This window comes from Anas acuta, chromosome 26 (genome assembly GCF_963932015.1).
Source record: "Anas acuta chromosome 26, bAnaAcu1.1, whole genome shotgun sequence".
Taxonomy (NCBI): domain Eukaryota; kingdom Metazoa; phylum Chordata; class Aves; order Anseriformes; family Anatidae; genus Anas; species Anas acuta.
The window spans coordinates 2,286,689-2,308,269 of NC_089004.1; the positions used below are offsets into that span (position 1 = coordinate 2,286,689).

Genomic DNA, 21,581 nt, shown 5'->3' on the forward strand with positions numbered 1-21,581 from the left:
CCGAGACAGGGGGAGGAAGAAGATCCAAAACTGGTAGATCTATGGGAATTATCTGGCCCATGGGATTCAGGCACCTCAATCAGTTTCTTGCTCACTTCCCTTCACGTGTCCCTACAGCTCTCCCTAGTCTTCTGCTGTAAGAAATGTGAAAAAAAACACATGTGCCTAATGCAGATGCCAGTGAGAGCTGGAAATAAGGCAGGGAGAAGTTTTGGATGTATGGAAAAGATAAGTGTTATCATGAGGCCCAGCACCCAAATATGTTTTTATTTTTTTGACTTAATCATTAAGCTTAATTAAAGAAAGCCAGACACGGTACTTGGAAATTTTTAAGGCGTTTGGACCCGATGCATTTCTCATGGCCTTGCATGAACCTGCTCCACAGTGTCCCGGCACTCAACACCACATCTTGGCCTTGGGGCCTCCTTGCACCAAGCTCCTGTGTGCCTCAAATCCCCGTGCCCCCATTGTCCATCTCCAGGACCTTCCATTTCTCCCATTCACTGGCCAGAGGGACTGTGTGAGGAAAAAACAGCAAGGACACACGATGCTCCCAGCTCCTGGCAGCGTGATCCAAGCCCACGGTATTCATCTTTCTTCTGGTTGTCCTCCATGTCAGGGACACAGTCTGAGGCACGAGTCCATCCCCACCCAGAGCCACGGGTGTAGCCTCTCCTCAGGACATGAAGCCAGGCAGAAAGCAAAGATCGGGGCTTCGTTTTCAGCATCAGCAAATGCCACCTGCCTGCCCACCAAGTCCAAAGAGACCTGGATGGCCCTGGGCACCTGGGTGAGGTGCAGGGGTGTCCAGTCAGGGTCGGTAAAAGCGTGGTACTGTCCAAACCACTGCCCCACGGCCCAGATCCCCTCCTCAGGGGTAAAACTGAGGACCCCCTTCCTCCTGACAGACTCCCGGGCCACCCCCGCAGCCCACCAGTCGCCCCCCTCGGCCACCTCCACCTCCCAGTAGTGCTGCCCCATGGTGAAACCCCGGCCCCCCAGCACGCACGGCTCCGTGTCAAACCGCTCGGGGTTGTCGGGCAGCGCCGCCCACGTGTCCCCACGCCTCACGTCTCGCCCATCATCAGCCAGGATGAGGAAGGGGTTGGCAGTGTTTGGGTCCAGGGTCACATCCGCTGGGGACAAGAGGAGAAGCTGCTCAGGACAGGCAGCCCCCGGGGGTGCATCAGGGCTGTGCCTGGCAAGAGGAGGGATGGGGAAAGAACTGGAAAGATATCTTCCCCCTGGCCAGACCCCCCCTCCCCCTTGTGCTGGACTGCCCCAGACTCAGTTCTGCCCTGTTCCTGCCCTCTCCTGGACTGTCTTTATGGTTCCTGGCCAAGGGGACCCTGATTTTTTCCTAAGGACAGTGCACCTGAGCGTTGGGGTGCACATCTGCTGTGCAGACACCTGGGCCTGCAATCAGGTTTCTGTGGTGATACAAGAGAGAAATGGGCATGTGGGGGCACAAACCAGCACACACTGTGACAGAGATTGACCCCAAGACCAATAACCCATGACCTCAGATTCCTCTTCCTCTTTGGGCAATGAAGAGAGCCAAGGATGGCAGCTCAGGTGTCTGTGGTGGTGGGTCTACAGATAAACTAGAGGAATCCAGCTGGGGACAGTGCAGCCACCACATCTCAAACCCATGACAAGCCCTGGCTGGGACAAGCCCCAAGTGCCTCGACCCTAACTGGCTCCTCCACAGAAGAAGCAGGGTACAATTTTCTCCCAAACACAGCAGTTACCCTCTAAAAACTCACCTCTTCCACCCCCCTCCTCCACCTCATTGGCCAGGGTCTCCATCTCTCCTATCTCCATACTGGACACCAGCATTCCTGCAGAAAAGTAGCAGAAAGAGAGATGTATTCCCTGATGAAAGTGGAAATTGCAAGACATAGAGACCACGTGAAGATGATAAAGGGGTCCCTGTTCCCCAGATGCAGAGGTAGTGATGAAGAAGCCAGAGCTGGCACTCACCTGTGGGAAGGTAGGTTTCAGATGGGTCTGAACATCTTCAGTCTGCTCTCCACTCCCTTGACCTCAGCAGATCTTGGCTGGACTGGACTTGCAGTGTTTCCACCTCGTTCAAGTGAGTAGGTTGAACCCCAAAGGAGCTGGATGGCCGGGAGAGCACTCCTGGGTGTCTGGCACCGTCTGCTCCTTGCAGCGGGAGCTGCCAGCAGCTGCGTGGCCTCATCTAACACTCGTTTTGCTCGTCTCCCTTCAGGAGTTCCCTCCCGGCGCTCCTGCAGTGCCCCTGTCCTGTTTGTGGAAAAGCAGTTACTACATCACGGGAATTGCCATATCTCCCTCCCTTTGGCCAGCTGCAGGTTGGTGATAAGAGTCCCCTGCGCTGCTGGCAGAGGCTGCTCTGAGCCCTCCTGGGCCCAGTGCCCTGCGCTCATCTCTGGTGTGCTGGGGGTGCCCTGGGGACCTGGGTGCCCTGGGGACACCATCCACAGACCAACAGCCAGGTCAGGCTCCTTACAGGCTTCCCCAGATTTATCATGCTGCCAGGGGGTTATGGGGGGAGATGTTTTCAGGGCATGCATTGCCTCAGTTGCTCTACTGGTAAACAGGGGAGTGGGGGACAGTGGGTGCCGGGCTTTGTATCCCACCGCCCCTTTCTCCAGGCAACTTTTCACATGCCTAGAAGCAATGTGAAAAGCGTGGCCCCTGCCTCACGGGCACTCAGTCCGGGTTTCTCCTTGCCATCCTGCATGTTCCCAGCTCTTATTCAGGACTGGATTAAAAAAAAAAAAAAAAAGAGTCCTCCACCCTTCACATGCTTCCTCTGAACCTCCCCCAGTGCCTGCAACCTCCCACATTTGCCTCTTTATGAGTTGCAAAGCCCAAAGCCCAGGCTGGCCCTTCTTTGAAGCGGTGCCTGCAATTTCTTGCTAGCCCCACAATTATTGTGAATTACGAAGCCGTTTTAATTATTGCTGCTATCGCATCTGCCAGGCAGTGTCTCTGAATGCTTCGTTTGTTGCCTCCCCCTTTTCTTTTCCATCCTGTTTCAACAAAGTCCTGGGAATAGCTGTTCTCACTCTACCAATCGGCATGAATGGATTTATTTCATGTTATCATCTCCGTTACAGTTTGTGGCTTGTGCCCCTGTGTGTTTTGCTTCCCCCTGTCCCTTGTCACCCTTGGCAGGTCCCGGAGCAGCCCCACCTGATGCTCTCGCCTCCCAGACGCTGGGGCCGGACCGAGCTGGGGCATGGGGATGCAGCCGAAGAGCAGGGCTGGAAGGGAGTGTTTCCGGAGCAAAAGCATTGACAAGAAATGACCACATCTCTCGGTTACTTTCATTTTCCAGCAGAGGTGGCGCAAGAGGAAACAGGCAGCAGGCCGGCAGTGACATCTCATTGAGATTGCACAGAGAAATTGCTTCCTGCTCCCTGACGAGTCCACCCGTGTGCTTCATCCCTTGCCAGCAAAGCCGGGACAGAGGGAGAGGTAAGCTCGGGGCCAGGGTGGGCTGTTCAGGCTGCTGTTGTCGTGTTCACCTCCGTTCTGAGACCTCCTGCCCATCACATCCCCAGTTTGGGCTGGGGGAGAAGCGTGGCCCCAGCCCCAGGGGCATTCAGTCTGAGTCTTTCCTTGCCATCCTGCATGTTTCCAGCTCTTATTCAGGGCTGAATAAAAATAAATAAATCAATAAATCAATAAAAGGAACTCTATATTCAAGTAACTGCTTGGTGCATGCTGCTTTGTGCACAAAGCACCCAAGTGGTATGAAAACTTGTAGAAATTTCCCAGATGGGGAAAGAAGGGAAAGCTACAACATCTCCTTTAATGCAATGAAAAAGTGGCAAAGTCAGACTGATGATGTAACATTGACTTCAACCCCGGGCAATTTAATCTTAGATTTTTTCCTGGATATTATAAAAAAGGTGCTGAAATCAGCAATAAACTCCTTTAAAAGTAAATTATTCCCTATAATATTCTGCCTTTCAAATCTTTACTCGTAACCCTTTTGTTCTGCCTTTCTCCCTTAACTTCTCCTTCTCCATCCCCAGGCTGAGCTCCAGCAAAGAGGATGGTCTTTGGCTGCCACTTCCAGTGCTCTCTGCTGGCTTTTATCCCTTACAGTTTGGTTTTCCATGTTTGTGAGCTTCAATCAGGTATGGATTCCCCTGTCTCCTGCTGATCCTTGCGGTACTCACTTCCAGCCTGAATATTTTCCTGAGCCACTCCCTGTGAATGGTTTAGCACTGAGCAGGGTCAGGTTGTGCAGGACCCTTTTCAGAACCAATTTAATAAAGGGAGAAAGAACACCAACAAAAAATCTTTTAAAAACTATTTGAGTTTTGTACGTGCACAAGTTGTCTGCTTTCTCCAATCACTCACCTTTCAGCCACTTCCTCCTTTCTCCTGCAGTGGTGGTTTTTACCTTGCTGGGCAGCCAAATTCCACCACAACCACTCTCTCACTGCCCCTACTTAGAAAAAGAGAGGGAGAAGAAAGTATGCTGGAAATAAAAAAAAATAATAAAAAAAAACGGGTTGAGATAGGGATAACTTAATTAAAGGGAAAAGGAAGAGGGAGAAAAAAAAAAAGCAAAAAAAATAAATTAAAACAGCAAAAAAAAAAAAAAGCAAAGGCTGCATGGCAGCACAGAGAGAAGACAAAACTTCCGTCTCCCCCCAAGCAGCATCTTGTCCCCTTGAGAGCAACTCATCCTTTCAGTAGTTTGAAGACCTTGGGCAGGGCAGAGCAGGGGGTGGTGGCTAGGTCCTGCTCCCAGCCTTCCTGCCTCCTGTTTCATCTGCTGTGGTTACCCTGCCACAGAGCAGCTCTGCTGGTTTTCAGGGCTGTCACCACAGCAAACTCATGGTCATTTCTTCTTTTTCTCCCAGCCACGTTCAGCGTCAAGGGACCCCCTGACCCCGTGGCCATGGCTGTTGGCCAGGACGTGGTGCTGCCCTGCCACGTCTCCCCGGCGCAGAGCGTGCAGGACATGGAGGTGACCTGGTTTCGGGAGCAATTCACACCCTTTGTGCATCGCTACAAGGACCGCCAGGACCAGTATGGGGACCAGATGGTTCAGTACCAAGGGCGTACAGAGCTGCTGAAAGACGGCCTCACCAATGGCAGCGTGGACTTGAGAATTTTCCGTGTCCAGCTGTCTGACAAAGGGCTTTACACCTGCTTTGTCCGCAGTGGTTCAGGGTACGACGAGGCTGTGGTGGAGCTGAAGGTGACAGGTCTGTAGTCTGTGTCCCTGTCTGCACTGTGGGGCTCTTCCCATTACCTCTGATTTGCTTCCTTGCAGCCAGTGCTCTTCTTACCAGTCCTTCATCCCAGCAGCGACTTCAGGTGCTTGCTTTGGGAATAAGTCTTTATCAAGTGCTACAGTTGATAATGTTAATCAAGTTGTCTCAGAGATATAAAACCAGCCACTGAGCAGTTGTGAAGAGCTCATGAGATATGTCCCAAGTGTTCTTGATCTTATTTTCTTAATATAAGTGGGTGTAGGAAAAAAAAAAAAGTCATTGGATAATAAAGTAAGAATGCCTTGTTTAATATTTTTATATTTTAATATCCAGGCCTAAGGATTAATTTGTTGAAGTAGCAGGTTCCAGGGCAGAGCTTTGGGTAATATGAAAAAGCCTGGAAGAGGGGTCTCTGTGCATCTCTCTAACAGCTGGTGATACTGGTTAAGCTGCTGCCATGGCCCTAAGTAAAACATGCATTTGCCTGTGTTGAGGCGCATCCCTTCTTGCCAGTAGAGGATCAAGCAGACCCCATTATTCCCCCCAGACCTGGCATCCCGTGGAACAGCTCCATCCACACAATAACCCGGGTTCTCTGTTTTCCTGCAGCCAGCGGCTCTGCTCCGCGCATCGTGCTGGAGCACTACCAGGACGGAGGCATCCGCGTGGCGTGCCGCTCAGCCGGCTGGTTCCCGCAGCCCCAGGTGCTGTGGCAGGACCACTGCGGGCAGCACCTGCCCTCCCTCTCAGAAAACATCACCCAGGACGAGAGCGGCCTCTTTGCAATGGAGAGCATCCTCATCCTCACCAGGAATGCAAGCCAGGAGGTGGCCTGTGTGGTCAGACCTGCCCTGCAGAGCCAGGAGAAGGAGTCCTCTTTCTACATATCAGGTAAGCAGAGGACAGGAGCGTCATCCTGGTGACGTTTCCAGGGGATCGGTGCTCTTGGAGGTGCTGTAGGCAGAAAATTTGAGGTTCACTTGCACACCGGGTATGAGGTGCATCGAGTGCATTTTGCATGCTGCCACTGCAAACAACTTCCTTCCCCCTGTAGTTTTGGGCGGCATTTGTGAAACCTCCATCTCACCTGCTGTAAAATCCTGGTCCGATGATAAGATTTTCACAAGATCACGTGGTTTTCAGATCTAATTTGGTTCATTCTTATACTGGGGATGAACAATTTGGGAGAATTTATTTCCCCAGCAGGCCAATACCTTTCCCCTGATGGCAGTGCTCTCTACTGGAGTGTTCCTGTTAACACCCCTGTTAACCCGGGTTTTTATTGCTCCTATATTGACCAATGAAATATATAGAGAGATAAGATTCAGAGCTGCTTGGAATAGGCTTGTATGAAATGGAAATAATCTGCTTTCTCTTTCTGCTTGCAGAGTAACCTAATCCCTTTGAGGCTTCTATTTTTCAGATCCCTTTTTCCAAAATGCCCATCCTTGGAAAATTGGCCTGGGCGTGGTCCTGGTTGCTGTGCTCTCTCTTTTCATCATCGCCGTTTATCTATTTAGAATGAAAGGTATAGTCCTGGTACAGCGTTTGGGGCTGGGAGCTCTGTAAACCATCTTATTCAGCCCCTCTGGTTCTGGCTCATGGGTAGGTTTGGGCTATGAGGATGGTCCTGAGCCTGGAGCTCAGTGACGCCTCTGGACTGTGCCCCATCATGTAAATCATACAGAGGGATAAAGGAAATAGAAATCCTGATGTCTTGCAGAAGGGGCAGGGAGCCTGTGGGTCACAAAGGTACCGCAGCACGTTTAGACACCGCTGCCTTGCTGCCTTGTGTGTGGTTGTAATGTGGCTGTAGTCAATCAGAGCTCATTGGAAGTGGTGATTTTTTAAATGACTGACATTTCTTTCTTTCTCTCTTTCATAGGACAGCATGAGAAAAAAATAGGTAAGCTTCACTTTCTGTTTTCCAGAAACTGGAAAATGGGAGAATTCCCTTCAGTTGAAGACTTGATGGGACTTATTTTAGGGGTAGGAGTGGTGGAGGCAAATGGGTTGCCTAGCAGCTATAGAAAATTATGAAATTCATTTCTGGAATAATGAAACTACAAAGCTGTGAAATAGTGTTGAAAGTTTAAGAAAAATCATAGCGGAACCAAAAAGAGCATGAACAGATATTGTATCAACAGTGGTCTTTGCTTTGCAAAGGACTCTCCAGGTTCTTCCCAATTGGGGATCACACATTTCATGTTGTAGGAACACAGCTTTGTATCAGCACTAAAACAAAACAAAACAAAACAAAAATGTGGGAACAGAATGGTAACACAGCATCACAGCAAGGAGTGAAATTTCACCCCTGCTCCTCCCCTGCTCGTGCAAACCTGCTGGTGTCCAGCAATGCAGCAATGACCTCTGCCCTAGGGACTTGGAGGAGCCCTTGGGCCGCAGCTTTTCCACCATGACACAATTTTAGCCCCCTCCCTGCCCCAACAGGTGTATCAGTGAAAAAGGAATTGACTTTGGTGGTAATGCACTTTTTTGTTTTTGCTTTTCAGCAATGCAAGCAGCAGCACTATGTAAGTCTCACTCCCTGTCTTCCCTGGTGAAATCCTCTGCAAAAACTTGTTATTCACCCTGTCGTTACATTCAAATGTTCTCTTTAGGCAAAGACTTTCCTCCCCCAAATAGCCAATAATATGAACATTCACTCTGTAACATTGTAGGAATTTTCTTCCTGAGTGACTGTCAGTGCTTTTTAACACTGACTTTAACTTAAGCAGTGAAGTAGCACTGAAAAGTTTGTGCTTTTTAGGGGATGACTACGGAAACATAAGCCCTTGAGAATTTTGTTATCAAGAGAAGGATGGTTTGATTACCAAGGAATTAAAAAATAAGAAAACATTTGAAGAGGGAATATAAATATATATTTGTTTGTTTTCAGCTCATTACCAACAAATAGTCCTTTGGCTATTAAAACGGAGCTCTTGCTCATTGCTAAAGTGATGCCATTGCATTTGATAGGGAAAAGAAATACAGCTCAGCTCACTGGGAAATTAGGAGTCCATGCCAGGAGAGAACAAATCCATGCACCTGTCCCTTCAGGACAGCTCCCTTCACCTGTGCAGCCCCTTAGCTGGGATCCAAGGGCAGTGATTGGAAAGAGTAACTGGGATGTGCTTCTGTTTGCTGTTTAGGGCACCGTGCTGCTGAAATTGGTGAGTCTTCTTCCGTTCCTTAAAAAGGACTTTTTACTGACTGTATATTCTTAAGATGTGAAGTGAACCTAAGAGCAGCTGAGAGTGTGGGGAAAAGAAAGAGTGAGGGAATTTAAGACCGCCAAAATGCAAGATGATTGAAAATGGTATCTGGGGTTGGGGTGTGGCTGACAACAGTGGCAGGGTGAGCATGCTGGGGGCTCCCTGCACACACCGTAAGCTGATGGCAGCGCTGTGGGACACATCCCCTGGCCAGAGAGGGACCTCTCAGGGACCTCTCTCAGCCCTGGGCTGAAGAAGGACCTGCACCGTCACCCTTCAAGGGCTTTGCATTGCTGGGGTCGGCAGAAGTACAGCCTCCTGCACAGGCAGATGGTTGCAGGAGAGGTGATATCCAAGCCGACATCCCACAACCCATTTGTGATGATTTACATGCATTTTGTTTTGCAGAGAGACAAGCTGAGGAGCTTGGTGAGTATCATTCTCCTTCCTTAGTAAGAGACTTCCTGGTAAGAGACTTTCATTTTCTCGTTTGGGTGTTGCATTTATGGCCTAGTTTTGTTTTTTTCTTTTGGGAAAGGAAGAGGTGGCAAATGCTGAACTCATTTCAGAAACATTGTTTTCCTTTGCTCTGTATGTGTTTTTATGTTACTCTCTGTAATCCTTCTATACCAAGAAAAAATTGCTTTCATTTCACAAAGTACAAACAGAGGGTAAGTATTTGTGTGAGGCCAGACAAAGGGATCATATTTATCGGAATGGGTGAAGCAATTCCATGTAACTAGACACTGAAGTTTTGAAATTACACACTGTGAGATGACTTTTACAAATACAGCTACAGTTCAGGAAATGTGCAATTACACCAGCATATCATTATGTTGAGCTATTCCAGTACCACGAGGGTGTTCAGATTACTTCTCATCAGTATTTTTCTTTTGTTTGTTTTTGTTTTTGTCTTTTGTTTTTGTTTTAAGAATGGAGAAGATACGCGGTGCCTATTGGAAATGGTAATTGAAGTTCTGTCTTCCAGGGGGCTGAATCATCTTCCCTGCTTTTCTTTCTCTTCCTGACAACTCCCCTCCTGCAGTGACGCTGGTGGCACCAGGGATGCTTACTTTGCAGTGCAGCACTCAGTCCCCTCATTCACTCGGTGCATGTTCCACTCTCAGACAAACCTGAAGAGTCCTGGTCCTTAGTGAGCAGCGCTGGCCATGCTTTCGAGATGCAAGGACTTCTTCAGCCTGGAGGTGTGCTGATGGTCCTCTTCCCTGTGTGCTCAGGGTCCTCTCTCTGGTTCATTTTCTGCTCCTCACACTAATGCCATCGCTTGTGCATCTTCCCATACCACAGCCAGCAAACTGTCACCTTCACCCTTTTTCTTCTTCCTGAGGCAGCCTCAGCAGAGGCCTCTCCTGGGGAGAGCTCTGCCCTGACGTGTTGACTCCCTCTGTCCCACAGTGGCGGTGGTTCTGGATTCAGACACAGCCCACTGTGACCTTGTCCTGTCTGATGACTGCAAAAGCGTGAAGCGAGAGGACAAGCTGCAGAACGTCCCCAGCCTCCCTCAGAGATTTGACCCCTGGCGCTGCGTGCTGGGCTGCGAGGGCTACACCTCAGGGAGATACTACTGGGAGGTGGAGGTGGTGGATGGAGGAGGATGGGCCGTAGGGGTCTCTCGAGAAGATGTGAAGAGGAAGGGCGAGATTCAGTTCAGCCCAGAGGAGGGCATCTGGGCAGTGGGGAACTGGGCAGGGAAGTTCAAAGCTTTCACGTCCCCTGAGCACACTTGCCTTCATGAAAGCCAGGCTCCCACACGGGTCCGGGTCTCTCTGGATTATGAAGTGGGCCGGGTGGCATTTTTCAGTGTTGATGAGAAGAATTCTATCTTCACATTTCCACTGGCATCATTCGATGGGTTCAGAGTCCACCCATGGGTCTGGCTGGGTCCTGGTACATGGCTCAAAATGTGTCCCTGATGAAGGGAAGGGAGAAAGAGAAGGCTTCATATGGCACTGCCATAGTTCATAGACTCATAGCAAGATGGAGGTTGGAGGGAACTTGTAAAGGTTTCCACTGCAATCTCCTGCTCACAGCAGAGCTAACTTCAAAGCTACTTTAGGTAGCTTTGGGCTTTGTTCAGGTGAATTTAGTGTCTCCAAGGGTGGAGATTGTGCTGCCTCTGTGGACCCAGGGCTGCACCTCTCTCATGGGGAAGACAGAATCCCTTATACACGATGGGTTTCCCCGATTGCAGCTTGTAACAGCGGCCTTTCATCCTCTTTCTCTACCTGTTGAGCAACACTTCCACTGAAAAGAGACACTCCCTCAGCAGGGACTGTTTGTAAAAAGTACAGAATAAAGTTATTTTAGCAGGATTTTTTTATGTGTGAGTCAGCATGGGATGTCTGTGCCTGCGGCTGTTGCATCCACATCCTTTAGGCAGGGGGAAGTTGCAGACTCTTCTGAGACACGAGTCACCTCTCCCTGCAGAAGGCCATGAAAGCACAGCAGTAGAACTTGCCCAGGCTGTGCTTGTGCAGTCCCCTGGCCACAGCACAAGTCCAGGTGACTAGCTCATCTATCCACTTCCTAACATAGAGGGCAACTCCACCTCCCCTCCTTCCTCACCTACCCCTTCTGAACAATTTGTAACCATCAAGAGCCGCACTCCAGCCATGGGAATCATCTCACCAGGTTTCTATGATGGCAACTACATCATAGTTTCCTACTAGCACGGTGGCCTCCAGCTCCTCCTGTTTTTTACTCATACTGTGTGCATTAGTGTAAATGCACCTCAGCTGGGCCACCTTTTGGGATGGAGAACACCTAATACCCTCTTGACCATACTCAGGTGCTTTCATAGTTATCAACCTCTCACCAACCCTTGTGTCCTTTCTGCAAATTGCTGTGTCATCCTCATCCTTCACCAAAACACAGGACTGCAAGGTCTTGCTATCACTTTCTTCACCCACAAGAACTGGCATGTTACATTCAGACTCCTTTCTAGTGACCCCGGTTCTACCCCCACCCCCCTTCATACCTAGTTTAAAACTCTGTCAATGAACCCTGACAAGTCCCATCCTAAAACCCTTTTCTGCTGGTCACCTGCCGGTGACACCAGGCTCGGAGCCAATAATTAATCTGCTGGCTCATCATGTCCAGTCCCTCATTATTTCCTGTAACTAGAGGGACAGAGAAGAACACAACTTGTGCTCCTGAACCCTCGACCTCTCTCCCCAAGTCTCTTTAATTGTACCATGGTTTCCAACTCCTTCTATTCGTTTCCCATGCTGTGTGCATTGGTGGCCTTCTACAAGGGGGTTACAGAAGTGGTGGATGGGGGAAGAGCAGCAGACATCATCTACCTGGACTGTGCAAAGCATTTGACACTGTCCCCCATGATATCCTTGTCTCTAAACTGGAGAGACATGGACCTGACAGAGCATGTTAGGACTCAAAACCATTAGGTAGGTGCAATGTGAAACAGGCATTATGAAACTAGCAAGGCAGAATGCTGACTTTGTGGGAACACACACTGCTAGCTCAGCGATATGGCACCAGGCCACACGGGTCATCCGGCACAAGACAATGCTGCCATCCGCACAGCACGCGCTGGCCATGCAGCTGTGCGTGATCGCAGCAGCCTATCAACTAGCAACCTGTAGGGTTTGGGAGCACAAAAAGGGCAAAACTTATAAACAGAGCAAGTTGCTCTGCATCTGAGAGGCAGGAACATCAACCGAGGTCAACGTTGCCTCCACGGGGACGCCCGCAAGACATTGATACCTGCCACACTGACAGGGTGCCAATCATGACCTGGCTAAGTATCTGTGATCTATTGGGTTTCGGTAATGGACATCAGTGACCAGGAAAAGCATCACGCTCATTGGTACCCTTGCCATCACCCTGGAGTCGGTATGTTAACAAGCTAACTCATTAATAAATTCTTTGTTTTTCTATCGCTTCTCAGCTGTGTGTGTGTGTGTGCAAGTGTATTTGATATGCCAGAATAGCTCACTTGCTTTATATATATATACTCTTTTCTGATCCTTGCTGGGCTGAACTAATCAGCTTCAGCCCCTGGAATCTAACTAGAACACGGAGGGACCACTTGGTGGGTAAGGAATTGTCTGGATGGCCACATTCAAAGAGTTGCAGTTAGTGGCTCCAGGTCCAGGTGGAGACCAGGGATGAGTGGTGTCCCTTAGGGGTCTGTACTAGGACCAGCACTATTCAACATCTTTGTCAGCGACATGGACAGTGGGACTGAGTGCATCCTAAGCATGTTTGCAGACAACACCAAGCTGCATTGTGTGCTTGACACAGTGGAAGGATAGGATGCCATCCAGAGGGACCTAGATGGGCTTGAGACATGAGCCTGTGCTGAGCAACCTAATTTAGTGGAAGGTGTCCCTGCCCATGGCAGGGGATTAAACAGGATGATCTTTAAAGGTCCCTTCTAACCCAAATCATGCTGTGTTTCTATTCTATTGTTCTATGACAGCATGCTCAGCAATAAACTTTGGGGTGTCTTTCCTAGGTACTGTGGGTCAGGGTCTGACTGAGCATTGGTCTGCTGGTGGGAGGCAGTGAGTGATTGCCTTTGCATTACTTATTTTTTCCTCCTTTCCCTTCTCTTATTAAACTCTCATTAACTCAACACATGAGGTGTTTTTTGTTGTTGTTGTTCTTCCCTTTTGCTTTTCCAGTTCTCTCCCCCATCCTGCTTTGGGGGGCAGTGGGCAAGCAGCTGCTGGGTCTTCAACTGCTGACTGGCATTAACCCGCCATGACCAACAGAATGTAGAAACAGTACAAAACCCGTATCTCCCCTCCTCTGCAGCACCTGCCCTTGTAGATTTTGGGTGACCCCCAGCCCTGTTGCCCAAAGTGCTTGGTGGTGACCTGTGGGCCGGGGAAGTGGCGATGGCTTGGCCATGGGAATGGAGAGCAGGAAGAATTGCAAAACCCAGTTCCTTCCTCTGTTCCTAATCTCCTTGCCTGCACTGTGCTGTGGTTTCTCCTACTGACGTTAAAGCTGCCTTGCAGCTCTCCAGAAGAGCCATCCCTCTCTTTTCTGGGAAGCCAGAAAGAAAGGAGCCCTCCTGGACACCACCACCAACCAGATGAGGTGATGTGCAAAAGCTGCTCCTCTCTGGTACGCCAAGCAGGCTGCAGTCCCCAGGTCAAGGGACCTTAAGCAAGAAATTTTGTAGCCAAGCTGACCCACAGTTTCTTATGGAAACACGAGATGGAGGCGTTTGCAAAGAGCCATGGTGTGGCAGTGCATTAAAGCGGGGGCTATACTGAAGGACAGCAGATGAGTTTGGCTTCTCCGGAAACCACAGCTCCCTTCCCAGCAGCTGGGGGTGCTGATAGAGGGCCTGGCCAGCCCTGCTGGGAGCGCCGCTGCCAGGGCAGCTCCCATTGCTGGGGCAGGAGGGAGGTAAAGCAGCAGGAGAGCAGACATTGAGGGGTTCATGGTGAGTGCCAGGGGAGCGGTGGCCATCGGTGGGGCTTGGGACAGTTATGTCTGTGAAGAGGAAGCTCTTCTGGTGATTTGTACTCCTGCCCCAGGAGCACAAGTCTTGCAGAGGGCTTCACTGGGCAAGAGCCTGCTGTCCTCAGAGGAGGGTGAGGACGGGAGGATGGGGTGGACACTGGCTGAGGCTGCTGGACTCCTCTGTCCCCTCTGCACAAAGCAATGAGGTGAGGGTGGGTGGGGGAGGCCCCACATGGCTCTCCAGGGTAGCTAGTGGAGCAGGTGCTGCCACAGCACATGCATGAGCTCTGCACCCTCCTTGGGGCTTGCTCCTGCTCCTCACATGCCAGGGAGGAGCTCAGAGCTCGGGGGGCTTCTGGGCAGGCTCAGGGGGCTTCCAGAGGGCTTCATGTGGGCTGGCAGCACTGCTGCCAATGGTGGGGAGCAAAGCTGGGGCTGTACCCATGCGTGTCCAGGGCTCTCCCCTGCAGGCCATGCGGTTCCCTGTGCTGCTTGTGTTGATCCTCCTGGCCCTGCTGCCCCTGGCCAGTGCCACTGACCCACAACAGCCCTGCCCATCGGAGATGAACAAGGTGAAGGACATCCTGGAGGTGAACTGCACGGGGCAGGCTCTCAGCGCAGTGCCTTCTGGCCTGCCCGAAGACACGGGAATCCTGCTGCTCAATGACAACCACCTGACGTCTGTCTCCACTGCCGCCTTCTTGCCCCTGACCGTACTGCAGGACCTCGACCTGTCTGAAAATGGGATGGTGACCCTGAACACCGAGTCCCCACTGCCGTCCCTCAGGGAGCTGCTGCTGTCCCGCAACGCGCTGGTGGCCCTGCCCAACCTGCAGGGCCTGCCCTCGCTCATCCGCCTGGCCCTGTCCTACAACATCCTGCAGAATCTGGCCCCGGAGGCTTTCCGTGCCGTGCCGTTGCTGCAGGATCTGGACCTGCGAGGGAACCGGCTGGAGACACTTCCTGGGGACGCCTTTGCAGGGCTTCGGGCACTCAAGGATTTGGACCTCTCGGACAACCTTTTGGAGGAGCTCCCCAAGGAGCTGCTGCAGGACTTGGAAGCGCTGGAGACCCTCTGGCTCTCAGGGAACCTCCTCCACACCCTGCCCAACAACTTCTTCATTGATGGGCACATCTTTGCCTATGTCTTCCTCACCGAGAATCCCTGGCACTGTGACTGCGACCTGTCCTACCTGCGGAATTGGATCCGGTTAAATGAGGGGAGCGTCTACCAGCCAGAGCGGGGCCTGGAGAAGACAAAGGTGGAGGTGGCCCCGGAGAAAGTGCTGTGCCACAGCCCCCCTGAGCATCAGCATCAGCCTGTCATCCGCTTCAAGTCTGACTGCGGCAATGTGGGGGACACAGATGGGGATGAGTATGACTACGATGAGGAAGGAACACCCCAAAAAACTACCATGTCCCCTTCCCCCATGACACACCCAGCTATCCCCAAAGAGCACACTACTACCCTACGTGCTCTTACCCAGCCTCCTCTCACTACCACAAATCCTCCCATCAGCTCCCCTTCTAACTCCAGCCTTGCCCCAAGCACTTCCGATGAGGTTCCTACAAGCACCAGCACTCCCAGCACCATCACTCCTGCACCAGTGAGTCCCACCATCACATCCACTGTACAGCCCCCCAGCACTACCCCTGTTCTAACTACTGCTCCCCCCACCACCTTCATCTCCACCACCTCACTGACAACTGCTGTGAGCACTGGACTCCCCAGCACCAGCAACCATCCCCAAACCAGCCTTGCCACCAGCACTGCCACCAGCACTCTCCCGATGTCCACTGGCATGTTTCCCACCAGCAGTCCCACAGCATTGCCTTCCACTAGCACGCCAAGGGCCTCTTTGGTCATCGAATCTTCATCTTCTCTACTGTCCACCACACCAGTGGTCTCCACCACCACGCTTTCTCCTCATGCCCCAAAGTTGCTGGCTCTCCCAAACACCACACATTTCCTCCAGCCATCCCCTCTGCCCCCACCTCAACCTCTCTGTCCTTGCTCCACCACAGCAGAGACTGTGCCCATGCTGCTCTTGCGGGCGGGTGGGGAGGGTCCTCAGTGGGTGCAGTGGGTGCTGAGCCACTGCTGCCTGCTGCACTTCGTGCTCTACCTGGCCTCCTTGGTTCTGCTGCTCCTGTCCATGCTGGCTTTAGCTTGCTGGCTGCTTTGGATGTGCCTGGTGGGATGGCCTTCCTCGCGCAAATCACTGCAGACCCAAGAGGTGCAGTACCCGCTTTTGAGGCAGAGGGAATCAACAGAAAGTCCTGTGTGGCATCTCAGCAGCTTCCAAAGCCCCCTCCAACAAACCACATTCTGCACCATCAAGGAAATAGATCTGTGCCCTGAAGTCACTACATCCCACACCTACTGCACAATTAAAGACCTAGGAATACAGGGCAGTCCTCCTGCAGAGTCCTCCTTCTGCACAACAAAGGAGCTGTGGGTCTGCCACTGTCCCCCGAATACTTCATTCAAGTCTTTCTCCAGGAAGGTGACAGACACAAACCTTGCCCCCCTGAGGGCCCCTTCTGCTTACAGCCTGGATAGGGGTGCCGAGGCCATCGGCACTGTCAGCGTGAAGAGTGCTGGCAACACCTTGTAAATGTATGTTCAGAGAGAGGGATGGAGGGTCATGGCTCTGCCTCATTTACCTTTGTTGCATGAGGGGACGATCTACTTGCTACAGAAGGGGAAGTCATCCCATCCCTCCCCTTAGCACTCCTCTCACACTCATTGTGGTTGCTGGATCTGAAATAATTACTTGGGTAGTTGGCAGGGGTAGAAGTCACCCCAGAGCAGAGTTTGGGGCTGACACTGCCTGATTTTGGGGTTAGAACAGCTTTTTGAGCTTTTTTTTTTTTTTTTTCTTCTTTTGAGAAGAGCTTGCTTTGTACACTGTGTCCTAATCACCTCTGTCTGAATGGTGCACATAAAGATGTGCTATGCTTTCAACTCAGTCTCAGGTTGCTAATCACAGAATAAATATTCTCTTTGCCTAACTTTCAAATGGGTGCTAGTTTCATTTTACTGGACCTCCGGTAGTCTTAAACTTTAAGTGATGCTTCAATGTTAACCCATTCTTTCCTGTATCCTTGAAGTAAATGGACCAGAGCAATCTCTATACAAGAAGAGACTGAATAGATGCAGAATAAATGTGATGTGGCACTATAGACACCAGTCCCCAACTTTGGTGTCACCTATGCATGACCCAAAAGGCCTTGAGAACTGCATCAGGGAAATAAAAGTCACTTTTCCTTTCATGCACGACAACTCTACCCAGGACACTGGGTTGATGTCTGGAGTGAGGAGGCCTCTTAGTGGTGTCCAGTGCTGCCTGAAGTCATCATGAGCTGGTGGTCCTGACTGGAGACCAAGTGTCCATCCTGTCCGTTCAGATGCTTCATTCGCAACTATAAAGCAGGGAGCCACCGAGCCCTATATAAAATTTCTGGCTCGGTTGCACAATGTTTTAGACTGTCAGGTGGAGAATCCTGCCACACAGGAGAGTCTATTGCGACAATTGGCAATTAAAAACGCTAACGCAGACTGTAGGAAAATTTGGGGATCTATTAAAGCCTCTAACCCTACTATAGCCGATATGATCAAAGCCTGACAGGATAGAGGAACAGAGAGCCATAAGATGTCGCTGTTGGCTGACGCTTTAACCTCGTATGTCACGGTGGGCGTGGCACAAAGGGCCAATTGTTTAAATTTCGGGGAAAGCCTCTGGAAGGAAAGTGCATAAAAGGAGCATAGCCAGGTAAAGACTCTTACTTACTTGATCGCAATAAGAGTCCGTGCATTCAGATGCCACATATTCAGAAGAGGAAGCTGCAGTGCAAAATCCCTGTTGGTACTGAGTGCTCACGTGTTTGGACCAACCAGATTCAGAAATTATCAAGTGATTCTATTTCTCTGATGTATCCAATCTAAAGCACACATTCAGAAAAAAACAGTCATCACCAGGGTGTGATTTGCAGCTACATCTAGGCTGAGGTGAACTATTTCTATTGGCAGTGTCAGATAACATGGTCAACTCTATGAGTAAATTCACCTGTAGTTGACTGGAGCTGCCGATGTTCTCCGTCTCTATGTCATTCTTGTCCATTCTTATTTCTCTACCTGAACTAGCTCGGCCTTCTTTGGTGTTTGCATCTTGTTTCTAATAAGCTGTATTAATATTAGCTGATACATGTCCTTTAAGAAAAAGGGCTCAGAAAAGAACATTCATTGATATGAATCTTGCACATCTTACACAAACAGCAAGACAATATTCCAAGGAAATTTTCTTTTTCACGTTGTTACTACTTTTATCAGAGTAAAAACCCCAGGACTGCAAAAGTGTCTGAGTTTTCTGAGGAGCAGCAATCACAGAATGGCTTAGGTTGGAGAGGAGTTCTGGAGATCATCTAGTCAAACAGGACAGTCAGAGCAGGTTGCCCAGGACCATGTCTAGTTGGTTTATAATATCTCCATAGATGGAGACTCCACAACCTGTTTCAGTGTTTGACTGCCCTCATAGTAAAAGTTTTTCTTGAGTTCAGATGAAGTTACATATGATCTGAGCACTGCTGAGAAGACATTTCAGTCCACTTCATTGTCCATTTACCTACTCTGTACTTTGTTTTTGTCCCCAAAGCAGAAGTCCAAGCAGGACTGATGGACCATTCCAGCATGCTTTGGCAAGGGCAGGGAAATACTCCTGGCTGCTCCCAGCTCTGAAGCACTGGTCGTATGCAACTTTGAAATGTGCTAGCACGCATACATAAGGGAAAACTATCAGGCATAGAGGCTGAACTTCTGCATGTATTTACTACAGAGAAAAGTGTTCCTGTGCTCAAGGAAAGAAAATAACTATACACTTGTCAATTAGAAAAAATATATATATTAAAATGTTTAAAAAATTCTTAATACTGCTAGGTTGTGTTTGCAACTTTCAGTTGGTTGTAGCATTCGAAAACACCCTGAGACACCACTGCTGGCAAATTCACCAGTGGTTGTACTTACAGGTGATGTTCTCTGCTTCTATAGCAATTCCATCATCCCATGTTTCTTTCCAAAGTTTGGTCTTGCTTCTGCTGTATTTGGGCCTACTCTTTTACACCAGGAGTCTGCAATAGTAATGCAGGTAATACCAGTACTCTGCAATAATAAAAATACGTTTATAAAATATATATAGAGAGATTGATATGAATGACAGGAGGATTCCTTCTTCTCCTTGCTGCCTACCCAAGCACTTAGAGAAAGGTCAAGCAGGAGGGAGCAGTTTCCATCTTCACGAGCACTGTGGTCCCTTGTCAGCTGCCGAAAGCTTTGCTGATAAAGCACTGAGGGTCATGTCCTTGTGATAAAGACAGCTGCAATTTCTATGTTTAGGGGTGACTTGCTGAGCTTTGTTGTTGAGGAGCGACAGAGAGGAGCTGTTACAGACTGGCCACATCCCCCACAACCCATCGCCCTGCACTGCTCAAGGTGAGGACACGTGGAGGTGTCAGGAGAGAAGGAGCAGCAGAAGACAGTCTAGTTTTGGTCCTTGTTTCTCACAATCCAACACTATTTTAATTGGAAATAAATCAGTTTTCCCCAAGTTGAGTCTGTTTTACTCATGAGGGTAGTTGGTCAGTGATCTCCCTGTCTTTGTCTCAACTCACAAATGTTTTCATCTTATTTTTTCCCCATACCCTGGTGAAGAGGGGAAATGGGAGAGCAGCTGGGTGGGTGTCTGGCAGCCAGAAAAGGTTAATGTGCCACAGGCAGCAAGAGTAACAAGGGAATTAGTAAAACAGCCAACAAATGGGGAAAAAGGTAAACAACTACAGAAGGGTTAAGAGATCATCTAGATTCAGAACAGTCTAACTTCCTCTAATTGCAAGCCCTTTGTACACTTAAAAACAATAAAAATAAAAATCTCAGATTGAATGTTGTTCTCTCGGACACAAGGGCTGTTACACAAGCAAACATATCAGATTATAATGCATATACTAATCGTTTTATAATACTAAGTATTGCATAATTTCATGTAGATGCATGTAGGGTACAAGGTCCTGTCAGAGGACAGTGCTCCAGGGGGCATGTGCAGGACACTGGCAGGTATTGCCTCAGCGTGGGCTCTTGAGTGCCAGGTCTATTGCTACAGGTGATCAAGGAGATGGGCATCTGCAGAGCTGGCCCCTGCCTTCACAAGAAATTTAAGATTTTGCTGTGTAGACAAAGGGTGGAATATCATACACTGAAGCTTACACAGAAGCACCAGGCAGATGGAAAGGCTCTACAAAAATGTTAAAGACAAAAAGTAAAACCATTAAATCTAGATGTGAGTACTGTGCAATACATTTCAGCAGGCAAATGAATCAATAGATTGGACTACGAGTTCCATATGCAAAGCATTACCTGTAGAACAGGTGAAAATAGCAATACCAAAAGATAATTCTCTCATCTTGGTTGCCACAAGTCATGCTGAATAATATTGACATGTGGCAGGGGATAGGGCACATTGGAAATTGGATAGCATGGGCTTTAAATGACATGCAGTCATTGATGGAACTGAAAAACAGCAATATGTTGTAGGAATTCAAGCTTTACATCAGAATCAACACATCGTTCAGACTGCAAGGCAAGTAGCTAGCTCTGATTCCTGGCTACTGCACTGTTAGCAATCACAGCAAGCATGCTGTGCATCAAAATTATGTCTACTATGATGAGCTGCAGATATGAGTACCAGACTGGCATGCAGGTGATCGCTTCCATGTCCATCAAGGAGTGGAGTGTAGTTGTCACCTGGATGATTGTTGTACAACTGCTGAAACACATAACGGCCAATCCAAGTGGATCGTGAACTCAACGTGACCACTGCTTGATCCTAAAAGACTATTTAATCAAAGTGTATTCAATCAGAAGTGTATGTGTGTTCTATTGTTCTGTCCATTCAAAATATTATACATCTTTGATCACCATTTCTGGGTATTGTCCCCAGGAACTGCAGGTTTATTAAACTCATTCTCCCTCCTCCCCATTGCCCCCTCCCCTTTTTTTTTTTTTTTAATATGTGCTATGAATACCTTGTTATCACTGGTGATGACAGCAGCAGGAATAAGTCTTTTCCCCATGTGCTGGAAGTGGAAAGGTCCTGTCCTTCCAAAACATTTCCTCCATCGTTGTTTCCTGTGACCCATAACTAGCTCACTGTTCTGTCTGTAGTGGCTGGACAAAACATGGAAGGATATCTTTGTCTCTGCCACAGCACTTGTGCCAGCTGAAGTCCTAGAGACACACATTTCTCGCATAGTCTGCTGTTCTAACAAGGCACCAAGCCAAGGGGCCAGCAGGCAGCCAGTGGGGTGAAGAGCGGTACGTTTCCTCCAGGCAGGAGTTTGGTTTCCCAGTCTGCCATTCCCAGCCAGGAATAACACTCAGTGAAATGTCAAGATCGCTTGTGTCACGAATTGGTGAGGCTTATAAGGATTACAGTTATCTTTGTTCCTAAAGCCGGAATATTTCCTTTCACATAAGCTCCCAATATACTCAGTCGCTTTTTTGTTGTTGTTGTTGTTGTCTGTTTTTTGTAATCCCTCTCCCCCTGCCTTCTTCACCCAGGACCCTCAATTCCCTTCCTCAGGCTATCACGAGTACCCCAATTAACCCCGGAAATCCCATTGCCTCAGC

General features: G+C 49.4%; 3 protein-coding genes and 1 long non-coding RNA gene across 11 annotated transcripts; 2 read left to right on the forward strand and 2 right to left on the reverse strand.

Moving 5' to 3' along the window:
* Positions 1 to 245: 245 nt before the first annotated feature.
* Positions 246 to 2,124, reverse strand: LOC137844939 (E3 ubiquitin-protein ligase TRIM7-like). The gene is made up of 3 exons (XM_068661674.1): positions 1,984 to 2,124; positions 1,767 to 1,841; positions 246 to 1,136 (listed from the first exon to the last, which is right to left on the reverse strand). The coding sequence occupies exons 2-3, from the start codon at positions 1,837 to 1,839 to the stop codon at positions 616 to 618; spliced, it is 594 nt and encodes a 197-aa protein (XP_068517775.1). The 5' UTR covers positions 1,840 to 1,841; positions 1,984 to 2,124; the 3' UTR covers positions 246 to 615.
* A 74-nt stretch (positions 2,125 to 2,198) lies between these two features.
* On the forward strand, positions 2,199 to 10,776 carry LOC137844933 (butyrophilin subfamily 1 member A1-like). Of its 2 annotated transcripts, XM_068661663.1 has the most exons (12): positions 2,199 to 2,336; positions 3,332 to 3,468; positions 4,032 to 4,136; positions 4,872 to 5,219; positions 5,838 to 6,119; positions 6,652 to 6,756; positions 7,114 to 7,134; positions 7,742 to 7,762; positions 8,381 to 8,401; positions 8,852 to 8,872; positions 9,376 to 9,408; positions 9,860 to 10,776. In XM_068661663.1, the coding sequence occupies exons 3-12, from the start codon at positions 4,052 to 4,054 to the stop codon at positions 10,375 to 10,377; spliced, it is 1,455 nt and encodes a 484-aa protein (XP_068517764.1). In that variant the 5' UTR covers positions 2,199 to 2,336; positions 3,332 to 3,468; positions 4,032 to 4,051; the 3' UTR covers positions 10,378 to 10,776. The 2 variants fall into 2 exon arrangements, with proteins under 2 accessions (XP_068517764.1, XP_068517763.1); XM_068661662.1 differs by lacking the exon at positions 2,199 to 2,336 and having other exon boundaries at positions 3,197 to 3,468.
* On the reverse strand, positions 8,957 to 21,293 carry LOC137844940 (uncharacterized). Its single transcript, XR_011090045.1, has 2 exons — positions 20,978 to 21,293; positions 8,957 to 10,373 (listed from the first exon to the last, which is right to left on the reverse strand). It is a non-coding gene; the product is annotated as an uncharacterized lncRNA (long non-coding RNA).
* GP1BA (glycoprotein Ib platelet subunit alpha) lies at positions 11,708 to 16,926 on the forward strand. 7 transcript variants are annotated; one of them, XR_011090044.1, is made up of 2 exons: positions 11,708 to 12,316; positions 13,111 to 13,582. XR_011090044.1 is itself a non-coding variant. In XM_068661659.1 (2 exons), the coding sequence occupies exon 2, from the start codon at positions 14,377 to 14,379 to the stop codon at positions 16,519 to 16,521; it is 2,145 nt and encodes a 714-aa protein (XP_068517760.1). In that variant the 5' UTR covers positions 11,720 to 12,316; positions 14,359 to 14,376; the 3' UTR covers positions 16,522 to 16,926. The 7 variants fall into 7 exon arrangements, 6 of the variants coding, with proteins under 6 accessions (XP_068517760.1, XP_068517757.1, XP_068517753.1 ...); XM_068661659.1 differs by lacking the exon at positions 13,111 to 13,582 and adding an exon at positions 14,359 to 16,926 and having other exon boundaries at positions 11,720 to 12,316; XM_068661656.1 differs by lacking the exon at positions 13,111 to 13,582 and adding an exon at positions 14,374 to 16,926 and having other exon boundaries at positions 11,720 to 12,316.
* Positions 21,294 to 21,581: the final 288 nt, after the last annotated feature.

What these genes read in the sequence shown, in the direction of transcription:
- GP1BA (XM_068661652.1), top strand. Translation starts at nt 12,253, where the DNA reads ATGGACATCAGTGACCAGGAAAAGCATCACGCTCATTGGTACCCTTGC. An exon ending in ACCCTTGCCATCACCCTGGA is followed by an intron (nt 12,313 to 14,358) that starts GTCGGTATGTTA and finishes ATGCGTGTCCAG; the next exon opens with GGCTCTCCCCTGCAGGCCAT.
- LOC137844939 (XM_068661674.1), bottom strand. Translation starts at nt 1,839, where the DNA reads ATGCTGGTGTCCAGTATGGAGATAGGAGAGATGGAGACCCTGGCCAAT. An exon ending in GGAGGAGGGGGGTGGAAGAG is followed by an intron (nt 1,137 to 1,766) that starts GTGAGTTTTTAG and finishes TCTTGTCCCCAG; the next exon opens with CGGATGTGACCCTGGACCCA.
- LOC137844933 (XM_068661663.1), top strand. Translation starts at nt 4,052, where the DNA reads ATGGTCTTTGGCTGCCACTTCCAGTGCTCTCTGCTGGCTTTTATCCCT. An exon ending in GTCCTCTTTCTACATATCAG is followed by an intron (nt 6,120 to 6,651) that starts GTAAGCAGAGGA and finishes TCTATTTTTCAG; the next exon opens with ATCCCTTTTTCCAAAATGCC. An exon ending in ACAGCATGAGAAAAAAATAG is followed by an intron (nt 7,135 to 7,741) that starts GTAAGCTTCACT and finishes TTTGCTTTTCAG; the next exon opens with CAATGCAAGCAGCAGCACTA.